Here is a 24073-nt window from a genome sequence, read left to right on the forward strand (position 1 = left end):
AAAACTCACTCAGTTGTATTACAGAATACAACTGATTCACTGGAACCCTAAAGGATTGCTGCAGACTAGTAAAAAAAAAAAAAAAGAAAAGAAAAAAAACCCTCGGATTACAAAAAAATAAAGTAAAATTTATTACAGGAGGGGGATGTGATCATATTTTAAGCATGAGCACTAACATACATACTTACATACAGCAGTTCCCTATTAAGTACACTAAAGTTTTAAGTTTTGTACCTGCTCTACATGTGGTAGAACAAATAAGTCATACTTCATTCAATTATGGAAGGAAACATTACACACACATTTTTTTTTTCATCCAGTCTAGTTATAAATAATATTAAACAAATGTTATTACAGCAAGTTTGCAAACATGCAAATTGTATCTGAACAAAAGGCAAAACAGGAGGTATATCAATATTTTCACTATTTATATTTCACATAACAGAACAGTTTTGTGACTAAATAAAATTATCTTTACATACTTCAATCAATAAATCAAACAAATGACCATTAGAGTCATCTCTGCATTCTGGGCCAAGTTGCTCAAAAATGCAGTCAAGTTGCAAAAACCAAACACACTCTCCATAAAGCGTGCTCTTTACTGAGCTCCACCAGCGGGTTAAAGGCACTTCAAGCAGTACGTCAAGCTGTAAAAAAAATACTCTCAAGTCAAAAGCCATTCACTCACTAGTGCCAAAGTTTTTGCACGACAAATTTTCTTCAGCAAAACATCTCCAATTAGAACTCAGAGATTAAAAATTATTTCTATGCCCCTTTGGGAGAAAAAGAGACAAAGTTAAGACTAGTATTTTATTACTCCAAATATCTGGGCTATATTTCGGTCCAACAATTGTTTGCAAGACAAAAACAAAGTTGCCGTTGTTGCTTCTGAAGGTGTAATCTTCTATAGCAGCTTCTGATTAAGGATTTCCCACATCATTAACTTCCTGAAGAGAGGCATGTGGCACTAAAAAAAGTTGAAGAAAGCAATCAAATTAGAACAAAATCTGCATAATACAACACACTTTAAAAACCACTGATTTAATAATCAAGACTAATAACATGTAGTAGCATGATAGGACAAACACTGCTCTGCAAAAAGCAACTACACTTTTCAGTAATAAACCCCAAGTCGTTGCATTAAATTTGAGTTTACCTGTTTAAAGGTGAGGGGCTTTCCCTTTGCTATATAGTCAGCATATTTACAGACAAAAACACCACAGTCACTTCCATTAGTCTGCTGGGGAATGTCCTGTTTGTACAGAATGATGCATTAATCTCCATTTTAGAAAAGACAATGACTTTGTGTTTTTTAATCTTATGTCAATAGCAAGTTTAACATACGCCAGCCTTCAGACTTCCAACAGTCCATTTGGCACCTTCAAGCTCCCTTCCTTTCTTTGCTCTGTGCTCTTCTTTAAGGTAGAGACTGGAAAATAAGCACCGCTACATTATTCACAGTGCAATGCAACTCAAAGAAACAAACACTAAAGATTGAAAGACTGAGAAAAGTTGACGGAGAAAAAAATAGAAAACAGACTTACAGTAAAAGATTACAGATGTCATCATGTCTCCGACCCATTGAGTCATATGATTTAACAGTCTTTGACTTTAAATCCATCACCTAAAATGAAAACATTGATTAAAACAAGCTTTAAATCATACTTTTCTTTAAACAAATTGTGAACCTACTGTTTTACAATCTCACAATGAAATACGAGTGCTCAAACAAATACGGAGAACCACAAGCTTGAGTGTGGGAAACGCAAACCTTTTAATTCATTTATTACAAAGTTTGTGAAGTGTGAGAGAAACTAGAGTTTTGTTTTGTTTTTTTGGGGGGGGGGTTTCCCCACCAGGGGGTCTTTTAGTGGGCTCTAGTGTCCCTTATTCCACAGTAGGCTGACAGGAAGGGGGGAAGGACAGGGGGGAAGACATGCGGCAAATGTCGTCTGGTCCGGGAATCGAACCCGCGACGGCCGCATCGAGGACTGAGGGCCTCCAAACGTGGGGCGCGCTACCCTCTACGCCACCGGAGCACGCCCCTGAAACTAGAGTTTTATACAGGAAATGGTTTAAAAATATTGCACAAAATATTGTTGGCAAAACAAACTCAAGAAGTGGTTTATCAATATGGCTGTGTTAAACTGAACAAAATTTAGGACTAAACATTAATACATGACGATTCTGTAGGGAAGTTGTGAAGTCTAGATGATAATCAGTGAAATTGAAATCTCAACAAATTGGGGATGAGGCAAAATCTTCTCGCACAACATCTTGTGTATTAAAACATTGCAATATTTCTCACTGAGGCAACTGCTGTCTTACAAGCACAAGCCAAATGCGGTCAGCATGGCTTCGCCTGATGAGACTATGATATAAGCTGCTCCAGCATTTTGAGTTTTCAATAGGAACTATAAACAGCAGGAAGGCAAACAATATGCATATACTGCAAGTTGTTCAGACGCTGAAAGAGGTAAAAAGCTTTGCTACAGTAACCAATATGTGGATGTCTAGGGGTAAGTTGAGCTACATCATCCTCGCACGCTATCCACAACAACTGGGACATGTTATACTGCACACCATGCATAGTTGATGCAGTCATAAGGTAGATGAAAATAGATTAAAAGAAAGTTTGCTGAGTTTGTGAGAAAAAGAAATTACAAAAATGCAGAATAAAGGCCTTTCTTGGTCTTGAAGAGTTCTTGAAAGTTATATTAAAATCTTGTCCCCTTTCATTCTAGTGAACTCCATTTCCAGTCTCATCTGATGAGTTTTAGGCAAAGTTACTCCCCTCCAAAGTATACATACGATGAAAAGTATGTTGAACTCTTGAAACGTTTAGCAAAGTGTTAATTTTACAAATATAACATTGGGAATAGCAATCTGTGTTTATTCTGTTGGAAGGTGGGAGCTGCAGCTGATCTAAGTTGTCTTCTTTTTTTAACTCAAAGAATTTTCTACATTTTTATTGGAGTTTCATCTAAACATTTCTGAAGTAAACATTGATGCATTTTAAGGTATGTGATGAATCACACTCACCACTAATGCCCAATGGACACCAAGATGCAGAGGGACGAGGATGAGGTCAAACATAAAGAGGTCAACCGCCTTGGTCCATCGCTTCACAGCCACGTGTCCTCCACCCTGTCCTCCTCCAACACCCCGCAGCTTTGGGTAAAAAAAGGTGCTAAAGCTGTACACCTTTAATCTTCCGCTTTCTCCACAACGTCGCTCCATGACGAGGGAAAGGTAGAAGTTCATCACCTTGGAGGAAAAATTGGCATAAAACAATGATCTCCAACTCAATGCAATAAAAGATTTTTCAAGTTCAATCTTGTCTTCAGCGGAGTGGGCTGGTTTAGATCTGAGATCCATCTTAGTTAATCGTACAAGTACCTCATCATTGAGCCATCCACCTTCCAGTAGAGTGGACAGGTCTCGCTGTGTGATGCGAAGCTTGAAAGCCGAACTTAAAACACGGTTAGGGTCTCTCTGAGCCAAAGCTTCACTAACCTCCACTGCCATTTCCTATGAGACCGAGAAGAAACATTTCAAATGACAGAGTACCCATGCAGTCAGAAACGCACTATATTACTGTTAAACAATCTCACCTTGGTCAGCCTGGGTATGTCCTCATCGCTATGCTTTGTAAGTGAAGCATAGGAAGGTTGAGTTTCAGTGGCGCTGAACGCAGACGCGTCTCTGTCCACGAGATTAAGGCGAGTAGCGACTTCTGTGGAAAGGTCCACATCGGCTGCTGCTTTTTGCTGCAATGCAGGTCAGCATTACTCACAGGATTCAATGGCTGCTTTGGCATGACAGAAGAGAGTTAATGTATGCCTACCTTTGCATATCTAACAGGCTGCTTTTCCTCGAGGGTTTCACTGTATGACTTATTAAAAGATAAGCCTCCCCACCTGAAGATACGAAAGATAAAAGTTATTAAAATATTGACAAGGGGAAAAAAAAAAAAAGAAGACATAATTCAAGTAGTTTAAAACCAACCTGTCCTTAGTTGCAGTAGTATTTCTGTATGAAAACACAGTTGGTGAAGCTGTGAAGAAGAGAAGATGGTTTATAACCCACTAGAAAATGGCCGAAAATGTTAATTTAATCACAATTAGCCAAGTTTTTTAAGCATATATAAAAACGGAGCATTATAGCAAAAGTCTAATGCTCCACTTGTGAAAGTAAATCTGTCGGGTTTCTCCACATCGTCAGACAAGACACATAAAAAAACAACAACAAACAAACAAAAAAAAAACAACATAAAGTGGAAGCTTGTAGGACAAAACAAAAATAGAAGCGGCCATTTGTTATTTTAAAGACAAATGGTATCCACAGGAGAGTCCTACCTGTGCACACCACCCTCCTGGAGACCGACTCAAAGGTTCTCTCTGAAGCAGATGTTTTGTGGGAACTTTGTAACAGTGACTCACTAGGAACGGGAAAAAAGAACAGATGAGAGGTGCGTGGTGATCTTACTAAACATCTTTGGAAACACCACACCAGCAGATGAAGACACTCACTCATGTGGTTTAGCTTGGTTGAAAGGTAGTGGTTGGCTTTTGCTGTATTTCTCTGTCACCATCTCCAGCAGGCGTCTGTAGTGTTCCTTATTGTTCTGCTTTATGGCCTAAAACAAAGATCACAACTGAAGATATAAAGTGGCAAAAAAAATGTTCAGTAATAATGAGGTACCCTTGAGTGATTACAATTATTACTATATGCAAGGATAAAGTGGAAAATTACCATCATAAGTGTAACAGAATTTTCCAAACGACACTAAATTTAGATCTAAATATACCTCTTCCACAGCAAGACTGGGTTTAGGGCAGCGGGTGTGTCCGTAGCCATTAGAAATCGGTTCAGGATAAGGTGTTCCCACTCTGATGGCGGGCCTTGAAGGCAGCAGTTGAAGGGAGCCTCTTCGCTCCCAGTTCTTCCCTCTTTCTGGGAGCCCAGCAGGGAGCGTTGCTCCACTACATTCAAAAACAAAAATAGCAGTTCATAAAGACTGTGTGCTGAATGTTTTATTGAGACTAACGAACAAACAGTACAAAAACTGGATCACTGACCTGTATTTTCTTAAAGGGGGTAAAGAGCTTTGAAAGGGATTCTTTGAACTCCTGTCATTCACGCCACCTACAGATTTATCTGAGAAGACAACAGATATTAGATATGAATTCAGCCAAGAGTCAACAGGTGCAGAGAGATTCATCTTCACTTACCCATTTTCCAGTCAGTACCATTGAGCCATGAAGTGTGAAGCTCATCTATGCCCATTAGAGTAACAGGCTAGATTAAAACAAGATTTAAAAAAAAAATGCTTTAAATGAAATGCATTTTATCCATGAAACACATTTAAAACTCAAGGTCCTGTACATGAAAAACCAAACATATGAGCTGCAACAGTTTGGACCAAATGAAGGCATTAAAGGGAGACCTGGTCCAGGCCAACAGGCATAGTGCAGCAATAATAAGACTGGGAAGTAAGAAGAGCAAGTTTTGCAAATGCCAAGTCAAAAATTGGCAAGTAAATAAGAGCAAAGATATTTTCATTGTTAGCAAATACTAAGAACAAAAACCTCCTATTTTCATGTACTCTAGCTTGCGTCAAATTACATCTTTAACGTACATCGTTGATGCAAGAACAGGTCTAACTATTTTTGTCAATGCAGTCATCCATGTATGCCAACAGGTGGAGTCACATGCCATAGAAAATTACTTGCACCAAAAGGAAATGCAAATGTCTGAATGTAAAGCTTGGCATTCCTTCTCCATTTCTTCACTTAACACACTCGGCCTGATGAGAAATGGATCTCTGGGAAATATTTTTATTTTGCTGCTGTTCTTATTATAGTAAGACTGTCAATCATCTGCACTTTTAACCTCAAAAATCAATCCATCCACAATTTTTAAACCACGGTGAAGATGCTGCAACTACTACTCAGTGCAGAAGAAGAGCAGCTATGGGAGCCAGTATGGTGTGGCTCCCATAGCTAATCATCTAAGGTGATCGCTGTCACGTTAGACGTGTTTAGCTATAGCCACCGCGGTCTGTTGAGGCGAGGTTTGAAAAGAATAACTGCCCTGTAGCATCAAGCACTGACCAAGCGCCTCTGGTATCCATTATTTAATAGAAAATTATATTTTTCCGAACATGTTTGAAGTTGACGGTGTGCAGTCCACTTGAGGAAAATTAGAGCCCAAGAACAGAGACTTGAGGTACCCCACAAGTGAAAAAACCTTGAACAGGGCATACAGCAAAACTTCTATTTGGCCGGTTCCTCATATCTACAGAGCACGATGCAGCATTTGAACACAAAGACATGATGACACCCACCTGTGTTTCATCATGCTTGTTTGGATTTTGACACCTTGCTGGCAGCGGTCTCCGAAGGCTCACTAGACCTGCTATGCCTGCCACTGTCTTCTTCACAAAGCTGATCACAACATCTACAAAGACAAGAGATCACAACAGTTACTGAAATACAGAGACTTTTTATAACAAACCCTGGCATTTTTAACTGATCCCAACATACCACGTTTGCGTCGTTTCGCTGCCACTGGGTCACTTTGACCAACACCATCGGCAACATGCACACTGTAACAGAGGAAAATTATAATGTTGCCTCCTATTCATAATAATTAACCTCTTTGTGTAAAATTATTGAATTATCCAGGCAACAGTGAAACCTCTGGTATAAATAAAACTGAAGAACTTGTGCTTTAATACAAACCAAGAGGAGGTGTGCCAGAAAACGATTGTTCAGGTCCAGCATTACAAATGTAAACAAATGGAGCTTGCCATACTTTACAACTTTCATGAGAAACATGAGCTTTGAGCAAAAAACTTGAGTTCAAAACAGAGAAACACTCTTCAGGTGGGGTTCATGTTGAACAAAGGAAGCATACATGTAAAATGTGTTAATTTTTCTGAGAACTAAGTCATATAAGGTTAAAAGAGGAGAAAATAGCATCAAGAGAGAGGTAGTAGATTATCTAGAGCAGGGGTCACTGCCTTGCAACTTTCAGATGCATCCTTGCACACTTAATTCAAAAGGCTGAATTATCTTCTAGACATGTCAGCAAGACTAGTAATCACCCTTTTGTTTAAGTCAGATGTGTGGAGGCACGGTACCCCCTAAAGCATGCAGAACAAGGGGAGCGGATTTCAAATTCCAGTCCGTGAAGGCCTGTGCCCTTTTAGACGAGTCTCTGCTTCAACACGCCTAAGTTAATTAATTAGGCCATTAGTAGGTGATTTAGTCATTTAATTAAGATGTGTTTAACCGGGGAAATATCAAAAAGTAGCAAACAAAATCCTTATTTATTTTCAAACATACCCCCTCACTGTTGTTAGCTTATTAGGTTAACTTTCGTCACCAACATAAGCGTTAAGTCAACAAATTTGAAATTAAACCACATTGGAATAAGAGCGCAGCCAGAACGGAACCACCAGGTATCAGAATAACACCGACCTTTTGTAGTTCCGTTTAGTCGGTCTTCCGTTGCTGTCCTGCCGCCGTGATCCTTCCCCACTGCCCCTTCTTCTCGCAGGCCACTCGGTGTGATTTTGCCCGGTAACGGGCTCAAACAGAGACGAGATTCCGTCAACTATCCATCCATACATCCCAGACAAATACGAGAAAAATGGAACGAGTTCTTCCAAACGGGCCAGGACTGTTTTTCCACAGGTTAAAACCTAACAATCTACGACACAACGGTTAACAGTGGAGCTTTAGCCCAGCGTTAGCATGTGTGTGTTGAAATGCGCAGGATATGCGTCACTGCGTGTGACAGTCTCACTAGGTGCGAATGTTTTGTGTTGCAGGGAAGGACGCCTGAGCGGGGCTCTATAGACTTCGTCTGAATAGAACGAACCAATCACGGACGGTGCTTTCCGATTGAAGAAAGCAACGAACATCGCTGTCATGTTAATATAATTTACTATATAAAGATTTGTTTCCTTGTAATTAAAACAAGTATATTGAATTATATTTTAACTCTTTCAATATGGTTTTTCTATAGATTCAAAGTCGTCATTGCGCCACGGATCATATTTATCGCAAATCATGTTGTCAATGCAATTCTTAATTAAAAGATATACTCAAGTTTTCCTGACTCCTGGTTTAATAATGTCTATTTCAGACATTTGCAGGGTGTATTGTCAGCTTATTAGAGGAATAAATGTTTGAAACTTTTTCAAATACATGCTTCACCTGTTACCACTTAGAAATGGAAATAAAAATGCTACCCTTTTTTATTTTCGTTATATTACAAATCGCATATACACACCTCCAATGCAATTCCATAGATCAATTTGTATTATGTTTTGTTTTAACTGAAGTCCATGTTCAAAACTAGATTCACTGGTTTTACTTTGAAAAATACATTTTAAAAATAGTCATGTCAGTTAATGTCAGAGGGGTTCACCTCTAGAAACATAGATAAAAAAAAAACTTAAATCATGAAGTCCAGGGGGTTTACATCTACATTTATGTTGGTTTATGTAGATGCTGACTGTTCTTTTGACTGTGCTTGGTTTCTGAACTGTGACTTTAGGCCCCAGTCCAAATATTTCTTAGGTTATTTCTAGAAAGGAGTTGATACCAGCTATCAAATACCAAACAGTAGATGAGTAATAAAGTATTCAAGAATAAAACAGGAAGTGTTCACCAGTTCAGCGTGCTCTAGTGTGATCCGTTTACTCTGAATGATCTGATGTGCTTTAAGGGTCCTCAATTGTAATTTATGCCAAAATCTGGCAGGCATATTAAATTGGATTAAAAATATGTCATGGTGGTCAAGATCTCAGGAAAGTTCAGTTTGATAAAGAGAGCATAGTGTCTTCTTTAATCATGTTAAAGTAAAAGCAAATACAAGGAAACACATTTTATCCTCACACAACGATCTGTTCACTCAGCATAGTGTGTTGATCTCTCATATCTAGCATAAAACCAGAGCAGACATACCAAGATATACAATCACTCTATAACATAAAAAAGAAGCACTATTTGAAATGACGAGACATTTTTGTTCGAGCTGCGTCTTTAAAATGATGTTCAAAATAGCAGGCATACAAAATAAAATTCACATTAAAAAAAATTACAAAAATAATTTATGCATTTAAAAGAAATTATGTGAAATAATAATAATAAAAAAAACAAAAAACATTATAAACATCCTTCAAGGCATTAAGGCATGGTCAGTTTGGTGCCAACACAAAGGCAACATTCAGGCTCCAGTGGATGGATTACTTTGGGTGAGACTGGAAGGCAGAGGAACCTAAAAACACAAAACACATAAATAAATTATTTAAATCCATATTCATCCTTAAAGTATGACAATCATGTATAAACACTGACCTAGTTACTGTAGTAACAAAAACACCTCTAATGATGTTGAAGTGTGATTAGCAGTTGTATTATAATTAGCATAATTTTCATTCATCTTAATGCAAGTTACATTTCACAGTCTCACATAGTTTTTGAAAACTTTATTATAATTTCTCATTTATTAGAGCCAATGTTCTGTGTGCAAATTTCTGTTTTTTTTTTTCCCCTTGACTTTTTATAAATTTCTGGATATTTCAAAGTCCTTTAAACTATAACTGGACAGTAATTGGGTCTTTGTGACTGCAGGTGTCCCAAATAATAAAGCAATAAGTAAAAATTAATAAATGAATGATAACTCCAAATTTTAAAATTTTGCCTCCATTTTAAATTAGAAAAAGTTTTTTTTTCCTGAGTTGAACTGTTGAAACCATCTGCTTTCAATCATAAAAAATATGAAAATAAGTGTTTAATGTTGCAGAGAGGGTTGCTTAGAAATGTAGATGATGTAGTTCTTTTTATTTTGTCCCCATCTGGGCAGTGACTGGACGGTGAGAGAAAGAGGAAGCCAGTCCACTTCTCACCGTTGCTCGTTTGAACACTATGTGCCAGTTCCAGGAAAACCAAGATGAACTGTCCTGAGCTCACCTTGTCTGTTTCCCACCAGCCTCTGCTGGACTCTCTCCAGATGATGGATATAGTCTGTGAGAGAGCGCTCTGGATCCTGGGACGTTCCAGCAGAGTGAGCAGAAGTTAGGCAGGAACTGGCGTGGGGCCTGAAGATGGAAAGCTCAGTGAAGGGCGGATTTACAAATTTCACAAAAATTCGAAAAGCGTGTTCTAAATTATTCCAGACCTTCTTTGCAGTCTGAATGTCGATTTGCCGGGTGGAGCCAGAAATGAGAGAGTGCCTCGTTGGGTGTCGCCTCTGTCTCCGTTTTGTGCAGAGTGAAAATGTATTTTTGGCTGCTGCTGCCTTAAAACGTCAGCTTTTGGTGCTGCAAAAGACATGACAATGACAAACTGAGTCACAGTCCTTTAAAAAGCATTCATATACCTAGAGATTTTTCACAGTTTGTCAAGAAATGAAGGCTAGATGGTTTCATAAGGGGGGGCTTAATATAAATCACACCATGTGTTTTAGATTTGATTTAAAAACTTAAATCATGGATTCGTTTCCATTCACTTCACATATAAAATCTCAAAAATATATAAATGTTTAGTGCATCCAAATGTTACTTCTGCAATTCGTGCATTCTAACCTGGAAGATGTCCATTGACGGTTCCAGATAACGCAATCCTTCTCACTGCTCTTTGCCATTTCCTGGTCAGAAATCTCATCCTACAAACAGAAAACAATTTGACGTTAATTGCATCCGTCCACAGGGCTCAGAAAGACGAGACGCTTCATTTACGCCTCACCTTGACACAGCTATTACAACTCGAACCACAGCCCTGAACCTCCAGATGGGCCTGCGCTTGTATGCGAGTGGAGACGAGGGCCGCACTCCCATCCGAGCAATGAGACACAGCGTGGCCTCCTCGCAGTCCTGGAATCCTCCCAGCAGCAGGATCAGGTATCGCTTCTGGTAAATCAGAGCTTTCCTGAAGCTCTCGGCGCGCAGGTAGCGCTCGTAGTATCGCTGCAGCTTTAAAACCGAAAACAGAAACTGTGATTTTACAAAGAAGAGCTGAACCAGTTTCGCTTGGGGTCGTTTTGCAAATCTCAGACGACATGTAGTCATTAAATTTTCCTTTCCAGCGGGATTTAAAAAGAAATTTTAAAAAGAACCCTGATGCAAAATAGGGATGAAACATTTAGCGTGTCCAGATTTCGGGGCTGCATCTTTCGAAGGACCAGACCCACTTCGGGTCGGAAGCGAGCGACTGAAATTAGACGGTCTATCCTGCAGATTTATTCTGCTGCAAACCTAATTTTTGTACTGCCATATTTTAATGTACTTTCACCTAAAACTGTACTCCTGTAAACAAAAATGGCTCATATAGCCGCACACTGAATCTTGGGATAGGGTGAACTGCTAAAGACACACCAGACCCATCCATCAAATCCATGAACAGTAGGATGCATTTGGAGGAGCCTTGAATTCGGACATCCTTCGTTGCATCACTGTGACGTTATCGACCTTCGAAGGATGCAGCCCCTGAATTTGGACCCGGCCTGTATTGTTTCTGTGCCTGTACCAACCCTGTTGTGGCAGACTGGATCACTGACAGGTTGATTCTCCCTTTCTGTGGTGACCTTGGCAAGTTCAGACTCTTTGCGCTGCAGCTGTTTCTCCAAGCTGGCCAGTCTGCTCTTGAAGGTGGCACTCTCCTGACTCACCAATGTCAAGCGCTGGGTCAAATCAGAGTTCTCCTTCAGCAATGTCTGTAGCAGATTGGATGATGATGTAGTCGCCCTCTACAGTGACGGGGGGGGGGGGGGGGGGAATGCATTTTTTTAAAAATCAAATCTTCTGAACACAAAACTATATTCAGAGTTTAAAACTAAACATGTTTATGGCTACAATTGTCCCGAATTTCATTTAAAGAGATCACAGGTAATAAGGATTTTAAGACCTGTTGGTGTTGCAGAGAGACACCTGCTTGGGCACCGTCCGTATGAGAGATGATGATTGGACGCTGTGAGGAGATTACTTTATTGTGTAGCAGTTCTTTCTGAGCTGCCATCTCTCTCTCCCGTTCCCTGCCTTCTCTCTCCAGAGCTGCGAGAGTCTGTTGCAGCTCCTGCATGCGTTGCTGGTCTTGCTGCCTCTGTAACTCCAACTCCAACTTTGGAAAGAAACAAGATGTCATGTGCTTGTGCTTCTTAAAAACAAAACCTAAACAAAACACACTTCACACAAGAGGACTACTTTTGCAAATGTAGTATGCGTAGGAAATAGGGATGCAAGTTATCAATGAGTTGATCTAAAGTTATTTGTTCTTATCAATGGACTAATGATTAATTTGTAAGCGGCCATTTTCTTAAAATTTGAGTTTTTTTAATACTGATAATTTACCACTTTGTTATTAGTCCTGTCCTGAAGCCTTTCTCTCTCCAACACTTCTTGCCTCTCTTTTCTCCTCTCCTTCTCCAGTTGGGCATGTCTCTCCCTTTCTTTCTCCTTCAACAGATGAAACCTCTCCTTCAGCCCTTCTAGTTCGATATCTTGGAGTCTGGACCGCTGCCGCTCCATCTCTAGAGCGCTGCTGAGCTCCTGGTTTTGCTCCTTCAAGGTCTCCATCGCAGCTCTCTGCCTGGCAGCGGCTTCCTTCTCCCTCTGAAGTTCTTCCAGCCTTATTCTGTCTTCTTCCCATTTTCTCCTGCTTTCCAGCAGCTCGGTCCTGAGTTTGTCCGTCATGGCTGCCAGGTCCTCCCCTTGCCTTCGCTCCTGCTCCAGCTGGGAGCGCAGACCAGAGATGAACTTCTGATCCCTCGCCGTGTCCTCCTCGTGTCTGCGACTCAGCTCGTCTAGCTGTCTGGAGCAAAGCTGGCGCTCCTCTTCGAGCTTCCTGTGAGAATCGCCCAACTTACAATGACTTTCAGCGAGACCGGACTTGACTTCGTTCAGGAGGCGTTCGGCTTGATCCTTTTCCTGCAGGAGGAGTTCCTGTTGATGGCTGAAACGTTTGTGTTCATCTTCCAGCTCTTTCTGGGCGTCCTGCAAACGTTTCTCTAACAGGGCGCTACGGGACTGTTCGATTTGGAGCTCCTGTCTGAGGTTGCTGCAGGCCACTTTCTCCTGCTCCACCTGAGCCTTTAGAGACATGACCTCACTCTTGAGCTTCTCAGAGGAAACTTGAACAGCCTGGAAAGAAAAAAAGGATATACATCAAAATTTAAGATACATTTTAAGATGACTTCCTTTTTTTCTTTTAAACATAATCAAAGACAGATATAGAATTGGGTGCAGAAGTGGTTGCTGGGAGATTTTGACAAAAGGTTTATAAAGCTAAAAGCATACTGGTTAAATTCCGTGTATGAGCAATCAGGTGTTGACAATATAGACCCTAAAAATAAGTTGTTGTTTTTTATTTTTATTTTACATGGCATGCTGATTTTCATGTTTGTTTTTTTTTTACCCCACCACATATTTTGGAACATGAACTTTTTAAACCGTAAAAACATTTCTCACAAATCTTTAAAAATAGAAACAAAATAGTCATACGAGTTCCAATCACTGCCCGACTTCCCTCACGCCCACATTAGTTCATTATGCTAAATATGAACTTGACTGTCCAGCAGAATATAGAACAGAATGGCATGTTGCACACTTCCAACGCAGTCCATTTCCTCATATAGTCCTCTCCATGTCCCACTTTATACTAGCTTGTGGTTTTATGTGTCCTCTCTTCCTTCACACCCAACAGATCAGCAGCTACAATCTTCTCAAGTCAATGTAGATGTTATTTTTGATCTTGTTTATTGTTTTGCATAAATAGTGAACCATTAATCACACGGTTCAGATTCTATCGTATTGTTGCAAGTACAAGAAAAAGTCAAATATGATCCATAATCCGTACATCACTTCAATCTGAGAGCAGTAATTTAGCATTTCTGAATTTTAATATCCAAATTGACAAAACCCCAAGAAAAGCATCTAAATAATCCGTCTTTTTAAAAAAAATTTTATCCTACCCTCATATGATAATTAAGTTTTCTAAAATATCAATGGATTTTAGTTTTTGCATTAGATAAATAAAATAAAGTAATTAGGTGGATCAATATATTTCTGCTGGTTTCTGTCTAACCTCCATCCTTTCCTCTCTCTCTCGGTCTTTACAGAGAATCAGAGCTCTCTCTTGTTCCAGCTCCTGCTGAAGCTCCTGGAATCTGGTCTGTTCTGCTCTCAAGGCCTCTTCAGCCTCCTCTGCAGCCAGCCTGACAAACATAGACAGGCGCAATGAGTTCCAAGTCTTCAAAATCCATTTTAAAACACCGGAACGAACAAAGTGCGTGACAGAAATAAAATTTGTCAAATGTACCTGAGAGAAAGTAATTTGTTCTTATGCTCTTGTAGACAACTGTGGGCACATTTCAGCTGCCTCTGGTTTTCCTCCAGCTCTGCCCTGATCTGGGATTCAACATCTCCATCAGACTGTAGGTGGCTTCTGTGCCAGCCATCATCAGTGCAATCAGTCTTCAGAGGGAAAAAATAATAATTTCTTTAACCCATATGAGAAAAAATACCCCCAAACACATTTGTACCCTAAATTCCAAACAAATGACCCAACTGAGGCGTATGTTAAATCATAGGAACTCACTTGTGTTTGTCTTTGTGCCATTCGACAGAGCAGCTCTCTGAGAGCGACCACAGTCTCTTGCAGGGCTCTCTTCTCCTGCTGCCAGTTCATTGGAGGATTGGAGGGAGTTGAATTATCCCTGCGGTCCAGTCCAGTCAAGCCGTCTCCAAAGCAATGCCGGGTCCGACTTGGTGAGAAGGTCTTTAGATCCGAAGTGTTGGCTTGAGATGAAGGAGCGCAGCGACGCTGGCTCAGTGTGAGAATCCTGCAGCTTTCCTGGTAAACCTTTTTCAACAGAGCCTGCGGAAAGAGGCGAGAACTACGTGAAGCTCAGGCTCGCAATCGGTTGCAACTATTCAGGGGCAAAGCCCACCTGAAGCTCGGGTGACAACAAGTCGTCGCTGTAGCTCATGCTTCCTGCCGCGCTGTCAGTGTTGGCTGTGGGGTTTATTCCTCTGCAGCGCAGATACTGGACAAACTGAGCGTCCAGCCTCTCCGTCTCCTCCAGCTCCACTCTCAGTCGAGCTCCCAGTTCTGAACTCACATCTGGAAGACAGAAAGAGGAGAGAAAGTCTGTTGGTTTCCCTGACATTTTTCCATCTCAAAATACAATTATTTTCGTAGTTTTTCCAACCCTTTTGAAAAGGGTATTAAAGTATATATATATATATATATATATAAAAAAAACAACTCTCCCAAAAAGACATGTGAGGCTTTAAAGTTAACCCAAAGAAAACCAGAGAGGATGAATAGACAACTACATTCAAATGAAAATGGAAACAAAACAATTAGAGAGGGGCATTTATATTTTTAAATATCTTAAAATAATAATTTGAATTCTTCAATCGAAAGATTAATTCTCATCATACAATTGCTTTTTTTCTGCTTCTAATGTTGCAACAAAAATCCCATGCGAGTTATGATTCTTGTAGCTCTCGGAATATTAATTACATATTTACTTATAGTAAGGTTACATCCAAGTCTCAAATCTCAAGCATTAATAACGAAATACTATGGAATAATGTAGTTGTCATGCCAATAAATTCAAATGGTTGAAATGTTCTGTATGTTGTTCTGTATTGTTAGTTTAACCATTTTCTTCAATGTTTCTCTCCCTCAGCTAGAAACATTAATGTTATAAAGTAATCTTTGAGATTAAAAAAAAAATTACTGCCATATATTCAGTCAAGTATTTTTCCAGAAGACTCTCTACTTTACACAGAAACCAGCTCCATAACAAAATATAACAACAAGATATTTGACTCATAATATGATGTAGCTGTCAAATGCTGCCTAACAGCTGGGGAACAGCTGGACTTACTGCTCCCGTATCCATCACTGTTCCACTCTTGAGCCGAGAAGGAAGAAATGGAGCCGAGTGGAGACGGAGGCGCCGTCAGGTCAAGCTCTTCCAACTCGTCAAGCTGAGAAAATAATAAAAAAAAAAATACAAATATTTATCCACATATTTAAGTTTTTCCTAAAAAGATGTTTAAAATGTACATGAATAAAAAAATAAATAAATTTCACAGCATACTTTGTCAGGGTCCAGCGAATCGAGCACGGAGAAGTGGTCGGACTCGGTCAAAGAACCCGGGGAGTGGGTACTCTGGGTGGCTGGGTCTGGGGTGACTGTCCTGGAGTGTGGAGGCTCCATCACAACCCCTGGAGAAATTTTAACCTGGGGAAGATCCTGACCTGTACAGTTCAGACCACTGAGCTCAGACAGGCGGGAATCGAGGACAGAGACGTTGAAGCGCTCCCTGATTTGGTCCTCGGAACATTCGAGTTTTCTCAGGACCTCCGGGGAGCTCAGAGAGGCTTCATCATGAGAGGCCAAAAGAACATCCTCAAAAGCTCTGTGAGAAACGTCTGAGAGAAACACAAAAGTTTTAGTCGGTTTGATCAAATAAAAAAGGTACCTCTTGAATATTAATATTTAGTTGCTATGCACCCTTGATGTGGTAGTCCTGATGGTGAGGATCCGTCTCTTGTTGTTGACACAGTCGACGGAGCTGCTCCAGCTCTCTGCGCTGATAGGCTAGTTCCTCTTCCTGCACGCGCACGTCCTGCTGGAGACGTTCAAGCTCTGCCTTCATCCGCTGGTTTTCAGCTTCCAGGTCAACAAGATGTCGCCGTTTGATCTGAAGGGCAGAAGTTACTTCCATCAAAACCAATGAAAAACACCTAAAGATCACAGCAAACACAGTTTTCAGTTTTCATATTCCCACCTCTCGGTTCTCATGAGGTTTTCTGGTCTTTTCTGAGCTGATTTTCAGTCCTTGTTTCACTGCCGCCAGCTCAGTCTTAAGAGCTTCATTTTCAGCGTTCAGCTTGGCACACTCAGACTTCCTCTGTCTCAAGGAAGCCTCTGCTTCGGCCAGGGTAACATCAGCATGGGTCTGGAAGAAAGGTAAAAGTAAACAGAAGAGCGCTTTAAAATCCACATACTGAGCTTTTCATTTGACTAAACAGAAAATTTCACAAGCATCACACAAGTGGAGTTTTGTGACGTATATTAATGCCAGGCTCCGCTTTGAATGCAGCGGAATATTTGTACCAGAAAGGCTGCAATTGCCTAAAATTAGCTACACACACAAATACAAACAGAGCTGGGCTACAATGCTACACGATGCTACAAACCAAACCTACAAAACGCAGTCTTATAAGAGGAAAACCTTGCACCTTATCACATCCTGTTCAGACAGAGCGACAAAAAAAAAAAAAAAAACCCAAACTAAGACTCCAACAGTGTTAAAGCTAAGAGCTAGCATAAATTTTCCTCATTCTTCCTCGTTTTAAAGAGACACTTCCTCTCGTTTCTGCAGTCAGTGTTGCACCACGTCATAACAGCGACGCCCCCTAACTACAACCAGATGTGGTCCTGCCTGCAGCAGCTTTAACAGCTGCATGTGCGGCAGGAAAGTGACGCGAGATTGCTCGGCGGGCTTGAACCTCCATTAACGTTAACATTAATACCTTTCTTAAAGGTCAAGTGAATAAAAGAGTTGAAATAAAATTAAAAAAAAAACAACAAAAAAAGTAATTTACAATCATACCATGTCTTAATCAAAGTCAGATATAAATTAATCATAACTGAAAGGGGGAAAATAAATTAAAACCATGGCTTTCCACCTGCTAAATAAAGCGAAAATCAGAATGATTTTTTTCTAAAGGTAAACAGCTGTTGCTAGGTTACAGCGTTGCTTCCTCTCCACTCATTTGTATTATGGCAGGCTGTTGCAACATAAAATCAGCTTCACTACATTTTCTCTTCAGACATTTGAATTTAGCTTATGACTAGACTTATTAATAAATTCCAACTTCCTATCACAAACTGTCAGTATTGTTGGGATTAGAGTATCTGTTTACAAACAGGATTAAAGTGCATTTTAATGCTAAATGCTAATGTTTTGCTCCTGTGGCTTTAAAAGAAAATCTCATGCCAAACTCTGGCTTGATATTCTTAGGATGTTCTGGGGATTTTCTGATAATTCCTGTATTTTTAATGAATTTCCGAAATGCTTAATTGGATCATTTTCCATTATTTCAGCCTCTGCACTTCAGAATCACGCAGCAAATCTGGATTTTTTTTTTAATTAATATTTTTGTGTTCTGCCAATAAATATTAGTGATGATTTTGACTATATTGTCCTCAAATAAAATCTCAGCATCCGATAAACTAACTAATACAGCCATAAACCTTATGAAAATGTTCTTACAACCTCTGTATTTTTTCTTTTACTTAGAATTTAAAAGCACTTCTCAAAAAAATAAAATAAACACCAATACAGATTGAACACTAGAGGGTGCTTAAACAAGATTCAGTTTTTATAAATGAATTTAGAGATAAATGAAAAACGCTAAGGTTATGAATGGTCTTTATTTCTGTTAGGCAGGTAAAATGTAAACCTCCAAGCCCAGAATCATCATCTTTTAGATCAGTACAGAATATTTAATATTGACTCAAAAAGGTTATCAACAATTTGACACTCACCAGAAACTCATTTTGAGCCTCTTCTTGACTGGTTTCTTGGTCCCTCAGCTTAGCCGTCAGCTCCTGGATGAGGACATTCATCGAACCAACTTCTTTTCGGAGGGTTTCGATTTCGTCCTGGAGATGACACTCTCTCCTCCTCAGCACTTCACGTTCTGCTGAAAGTTCTCCCTTCACAGTCTCTAGAGTTTTAATCCTCTCTCTTCCCTCTGCCACCGCTCTCTCCATCTCCACGTTTTCTGCTCTTACTTCCTGTACCTGCCTCTCATAGGCGAGGCTGGCTTCTCTGAGGACCTCCATTTCCAGCTTCATCTCATTGTGATTTGCTTTTAAAGCTTCAATCTCTCCCAGTCTCTCTTGTTCGTTGTTTTGCAAGTCCAACAACATGGCGTTCAGGCGGGCTTTCTCTTCACGCATCGCAGTTGCCTCTTCGGCTTCAACTTTTAAACCGTCCCTCTCCTCCTCTGACAGTTTTCTCTTTCCTTTCTCTTCCTCCAGCTCTGTCTCCTTCAGCTTGAGGAGACCCTGGACTTCATCGAACCTTTCCCTCTCGACTCCGAGTCTCCTTACAAACTCTTCCCCTTGTGTCCGGTACTCCTCCTCCTGTGTGAACAGCAGGCGCTCGAGTCCTTCCTTCTCTGCTACGGCAGTCTCAAACTGACTCTGCAGGGCTTTGAGCCGAGAGCGAAGAGAAGAGGAGGCGGCAGAATGTGTGAGGCTGATCTCGTGCTTCAGGCTTTTCGGAGCTCCCCTCCTCTCCTGGAGGGTCTCCATGTTCGGCTCCGGGCTGGGGGAAGGCGAGGGATTGATGCTGTCGCCGTCCTGAGAGTCGCTGACTTCGTGCAGGTTAGGGCCCAAGGTGGCGAGCTCTGCCTGCAGGGTGCTGATGACCTCATGAAGCCGCTCCTCTTCTTCCTGCTTCTCCTGACGCACTCTTGCGATATCAGATTGAAGATGTTCCACCTGAGACCGCAGATCCTCCAGCTCAACCTCCAGGACCTTTAAGAGGGAAAAAATAAGCAAACATTTCCCGGTCAGGGTTTGTGCCACTTTTCCCACAGTAAAATTTAAGCAGTTTTCAAGCATTTTCAAGGCACGTTTTCAAACTTCCCCAGCATCAAACATAGATAAAAACAATACAACTGATTGTTTCAATTCACCATTTTATAATATCATTGATTACTGTTATTAATAATGTGTTATGATAGTATTCTACCTTTTACAGCAGGGACAAAGTAAACTAAAGTATAACAATTTAATGTTTGGGAATGAAAACATTAATAAAAATAAAAAAATTCACGGATATCAATAACTAAAGTATAAGAAAAGTGTCTTATATTTAACAAGTTACAAATAAATGTCTACAATTGTTCTTGCCACGTTTTCTGGCATTTAGCTAATTTTGGTAATTCTAACTGACCAAAAACAAGGCAAGTTTGGTCTGATTTATTCTCAGACAGTGAGAAAAAAATGTGTCTGTCTTTTTATTAGGAGGATGAAAATATCTGGTTTCTACTGAAAATAACGTTTTCCAAATTTAGGCTTTGAGTCAAGCGTTTAATTGCACTTTATTACATAAATGTGCAGGTTGAATATCAAGAAATTTCAAGGACTTCATATAGAAATCAAGCACTTTCCAAACCTTGAAAACACCTCATTGAAATTCAAGCATTCATACACCCCCGGCCGAACGTTTCAACTTAATGCACCCAAACAACTTCTGGAGAAACTTGTCAGAATGCTTACACCGACTCCGTTGTCCCTTGCACTCTCCAGCTCTTGCTCAAGTTTTTGGATCTCGCAGTTCAGATGATCGATCTCCTGATTTTTCTCCTGAAGAAGTGCAGCAGGGAGCGTCTCTTCCTCATTTTCTGCCACCTGAACTTGTCCCTTTTCTTCAGTGAGGGTGGACATCGTCTCCTGTTGAACACAGCAGTTTGCTTACACTTAGAATTTGAGTTACCAAGGTGGAAAGGATGGAGGTTTTTCATTTTATGATGCATCTGGTTACCTTCAAACACAGTCTGAAAAATTCAAATTTAAAAGGGGAAAATAATTGGATGTGGCAACAAAAGAGTTCTCACTTTGAGGGTATAAATTTCCTTTTGAAGCTCTTCAACTTGAGCCGCATTCTTATTCGTCAGTAGTTCAAGCTGAGCTGTGAGGTGCTTCAGTTCAACCTCTTTTTGGTTCAAGTCTCTTTGCACGTTTTCCAACTGGCCAAGCAAGACCTCGGCCTACGAGACACAATGATGATGGATTAAAAATATTCCGTTGTTCCTATTTTAACCAAAAGGTGGCACCGCAGTCGAACGAACAACTCTGGCGACTAAATGATTCACAAAACAGTTTTACACAGACGCTGACAGACCTCTTGCTCTTTACAGTGTAGGTTTTGCTGGGCAGCATCCAAGGCATCCCTAAGCTCCTGGGTGGGGTCACGGGTGTTGTCGTGGTAACAGTGCCTCGTCTCATCCAGTTTGGACTGCAAAGCTGAGATTTGGAGCCTGCTGGACAGCTGCTGCTGCTCCAGAGCAAGCTTATCCTTACAGAAAAAAAAAGAAGAAGAAAAAAGAAAGAGAGGGAATTATTGAAAAAGATGTTTGCTGACATACAGAACCACTGAAGCGTTCAAAACCCTGAAACTCATTCATGTTTGAAGGTTTTAATGTGACAAAGTATATTAGGATTTTATATGACAGAGTCAATCTGAAGTGTGTGGAGTGCATTTGTAATCAGCCCTCATCACTGAATAAAATCTAGTGAAGTCTTTAATTTAAATATATATATATATATATATATATATATATATATATATATAATTACTTAAAGTCCTACTTGTATAATGTCAGAATTCATGGCAAATTTATGTAAGAAGGTGCTTTGGTCTTTAAAATTGCATTTTCTTTTTTGCCCTTTTTGGGCATTGTGAAAAATGGTGGTGGCAGGATCATGTTGTGCATATGTTTTTCTTCAGCAGGGATGGGGAAGGTGCTCAGTTCATGGCTTCAGATGTAGAAAGACCTGAAGAAAAGGTTTTCCTCAAACTATTCACTCCGGGAAGCTAAACACAAACATATGTTTTTTGTGTGCACACAAAACACTAGAAAAATACATCAACATTTGTGGTTTTAAGGTGGCAAACCGGAAAGAAAAACCCCCCCGAAAGAGTGTAAATACTTGCACTATAACCGATCTGGGAGTGTGTTAGCAGCCCTTACTTGTGTGAGCTCCTGTTCCCTTTGCTTTGCTTTGTGCAGCTCTTGCTCCAGTTCATTGACGGTTCGAACGCTTTCCGCACTGTTGAGTAGCGCTTGTTCCAGCTCTCGGATCCGTCCTGCTAGTTTGTCTATCTCCTCGTTGCGCTCTGCTAGATCGAGCTGCGCTTGCTGATTGGCCTCAAGTAATGAGGCATGGTCATCTGTTTTATCTTTGACCATAGACTGAAGGCTCTCCACCTGCAGTAATAACAGGAACAGTTTCTTTTCTTCCAAACTCAAATATGGAATTTTCGGTAGAGACGTTGGAATTAAAAAGGGGAAAACTACAAGGTTTGCAATAAAAGTGATAAAAGCCATTCCAGATTTGCAGCTAATGGTCAAGAGATTAAAGGCAAACCATCCCCAAGAGCAATGACAGAGACAAAAGGTGTGTTGGAAATATTCTACTTGCTACTGAATGATGGTAAAGAATACTGTTCTCATGACAAACGCAGTTAAAAAGACTATGGAGGATTACAGAGGAATAGGGGAAGTCATGCACAAGTGTCAGAGGAGCAATGAAAATTACACCAGTTAGATTCCATACCTGCAGCAGCAAGTCTTCAAACTACAGCAATCCATTTAGCACAGGGATAAGCACATATCAACAGTCAGGCTCATTGGCATTCAAATTGCAGTATCAATAATTCAATTAATCAATTTGTGTCCCAGTTGGTAAATTACAAATAAAATAAATCAATAAATAAATCATACGTGGGAAGCACAAACTCACAACCTAAAAACAAGTTTAAACTTCAGTGAAGATTTCTGCCTTATGGATTTACGTTGAGAAACGTTTGCAAGTTCATTTCTGTTAGTTACACAACAATTCAAACAAACAGCACTGGGTTAAAATAACTTTGATACAAAAGAGCATTTGGAGCACATTTACAATTACTGACCTAAATCATGTCTGGTTCAGTTCACCATGTTGCCCATTTTTATGTCAGTTTCAAGCACATGCCTCACTTTTTATTTTTATCCCTACTTGACCACTGCATAGCACTGCATTCCTCTTGGTTAAAGGATAAATTTCAGAGATATTTATATTCACAAAAATGCTCACGTCTACAGTTTCATTAGAATCTAACAAAACAAGAAACTACTGACACCCCAAAAAATAGACGTATGAAGTGGGTGAATGCATACATTGATTGTTTTACTGTAAAACAATCAATGACTTGATTGCTTTACATTAAAATCCCCAAAAAATGTGAAGACATTTCTGCCAACTGGTGCCCAATAATATTGAACTGAATATTCCATTGTTATTACTGACATTATTTAACATGAACTTATTACCTCCCATCACCCCATTTTCACTGATCGTGCCTCTGACCGCACTTTGTGTCATTCATTAAGAGAGGTAATGATCCCACTGACGTACTTCCTGTTGGAAGATCTCATTTATTGAGAGTCGCACATTCATTTTTCAAACAGATGATTTTAGAAATGTGGTTAAGAAATGTTCTCCTGGAGAGTGAAAAATGCTATTTTGGTTAACATTTAGGAAAAGATGCTACCTTTTAATTAAAAAAAAAAAGAAAAAAAGAAAAAAGGTAAGTACCAGACGACCAATGTGACAAAATGGCAAAGAGGCAAAATGATCAGACGGAAAAAAAACAAAAAAACAACCACGTAAACGTTAGGACAACCAGAGGTAACGACTCTCACCTTGTGTGCCTTGTTGTCTCCATTTCCTGTGTGTCTAAGCTGGGCTTCCAGCCTGCGGATCTCCTGCTGGAACTCGTCTCGCTCATGTTCCCGTTCCACGGCCTGCTCCTACATGCAGCAAAACAAACCGTGTGAAAGACAATCCAAGATGCAAAAATGCGACACTCAAACTCAAGAACAAGCCAAACAACAGATAATATAACGTAGAAGTATATTACTTCACATTAAAGGGTGTGCTTCATTACAGTTTACAAGCTCACCTCTATAAACTGCCTATCGTGTTTCAGCTGTTTCTCGAGAGCTTGAACACGCTGACTAAGGTCTTCAGAGTGATTCTTATGTTGCAGCTCTTTCTCCAGGAGTTTAGTTTCCTGATCTTCAAGCTCTCTCTCCAGGTTCCTGAGGCGCAGTGAGAGAGACTTGTGGTCCTTTTCCGCCTGCCTCTGCAAGTCCAGCCTGTCCTGGGTCAGACGCTCCGTCTCTGCCAGCAAAGCTTGAAGAAAACGAAAAGGAAGGGTCAAGGCTGCAAATCTCTTCAAATGTAGATCAGAAAA

At 40.2% G+C, this 24073-nt stretch overlaps 2 protein-coding genes across 5 annotated transcripts in view; both read right to left on the bottom strand.

Annotated features, from left to right (window-relative positions):
* Window positions 1-407: 407 nt before the first annotated feature.
* Window positions 408-7834, bottom strand: senp2 (SUMO specific peptidase 2). The gene is made up of 17 exons (XM_044143107.1): window positions 7488-7834; window positions 6549-6610; window positions 6350-6462; window positions 5235-5301; window positions 5082-5160; window positions 4811-4985; window positions 4533-4639; window positions 4359-4441; window positions 4009-4057; window positions 3848-3920; window positions 3615-3770; window positions 3400-3531; window positions 3043-3267; window positions 1545-1624; window positions 1345-1429; window positions 1157-1252; window positions 408-967 (listed from the first exon to the last, which is right to left on the bottom strand). Exons 1-17 carry the CDS (start codon window positions 7637-7639, stop codon window positions 905-907), a joined length of 1797 nt encoding a protein of 598 aa, XP_043999042.1. The 5' UTR covers window positions 7640-7834; the 3' UTR covers window positions 408-904.
* A 995-nt stretch (window positions 7835-8829) lies between these two features.
* The window catches only part of pcnt (pericentrin), a 37655-nt gene continuing 22411 nt past the window's right edge, over window positions 8830-24073 (bottom strand). For 2 of the 4 annotated variants that reach the window (XM_044143110.1, XM_044143108.1), the window contains 24 exons: window positions 23780-24012; window positions 23520-23627; window positions 22393-22413; window positions 21807-22043; window positions 20957-21130; window positions 20670-20822; window positions 20332-20505; window positions 18586-19584; window positions 16820-16990; window positions 16543-16732; window positions 16126-16460; window positions 15910-16012; window positions 14962-15134; window positions 14610-14888; window positions 14331-14485; window positions 14097-14226; window positions 12365-13153; window positions 11922-12134; window positions 11548-11763; window positions 10764-10990; window positions 10604-10683; window positions 10198-10339; window positions 9990-10117; window positions 8830-9294 (listed from right to left, as the gene is read on the bottom strand). In XM_044143110.1, coding sequence (XP_043999045.1) covers window positions 9263-9294; window positions 9990-10117; window positions 10198-10339; window positions 10604-10683; window positions 10764-10990; window positions 11548-11763; window positions 11922-12134; window positions 12365-13153; window positions 14097-14226; window positions 14331-14485; window positions 14610-14888; window positions 14962-15134; window positions 15910-16012; window positions 16126-16460; window positions 16543-16732; window positions 16820-16990; window positions 18586-19584; window positions 20332-20505; window positions 20670-20822; window positions 20957-21130; window positions 21807-22043; window positions 22393-22413; window positions 23520-23627; window positions 23780-24012 — 5462 coding nt within the window. In that variant the 3' untranslated portion in view covers window positions 8830-9262. The remainder of the gene's footprint in view (window positions 9295-9989; window positions 10118-10197; window positions 10340-10603; window positions 10684-10763; window positions 10991-11547; window positions 11764-11921; window positions 12135-12364; window positions 13154-14096; window positions 14227-14330; window positions 14486-14609; window positions 14889-14961; window positions 15135-15909; window positions 16013-16125; window positions 16461-16542; window positions 16733-16819; window positions 16991-18585; window positions 19585-20331; window positions 20506-20669; window positions 20823-20956; window positions 21131-21806; window positions 22044-22392; window positions 22414-23519; window positions 23628-23779; window positions 24013-24073) is intronic. The other 2 variants (XM_044143111.1, XM_044143109.1) reach the window with 1 other exon arrangement.

The sequence above is a fragment of the Gambusia affinis genome, linkage group LG16, assembly GCF_019740435.1.
Source record: "Gambusia affinis linkage group LG16, SWU_Gaff_1.0, whole genome shotgun sequence".
Classification (NCBI taxonomy): domain Eukaryota; kingdom Metazoa; phylum Chordata; class Actinopteri; order Cyprinodontiformes; family Poeciliidae; genus Gambusia; species Gambusia affinis.

What these genes read in the sequence shown, in the direction of transcription:
- senp2 (XM_044143107.1), bottom strand. Translation starts at nt 7,639, where the DNA reads ATGTATGGATGGATAGTTGACGGAATCTCGTCTCTGTTTGAGCCCGTT. An exon ending in GACATCTGTAATCTTTTACT is followed by an intron (nt 1,430 to 1,544) that starts GTAAGTCTGTTT and finishes CTTATTTTCCAG; the next exon opens with TCTCTACCTTAAAGAAGAGC. An exon ending in AGCCCCTCACCTTTAAACAG is followed by an intron (nt 968 to 1,156) that starts GTAAACTCAAAT and finishes AACTTTTTTTAG; the next exon opens with TGCCACATGCCTCTCTTCAG.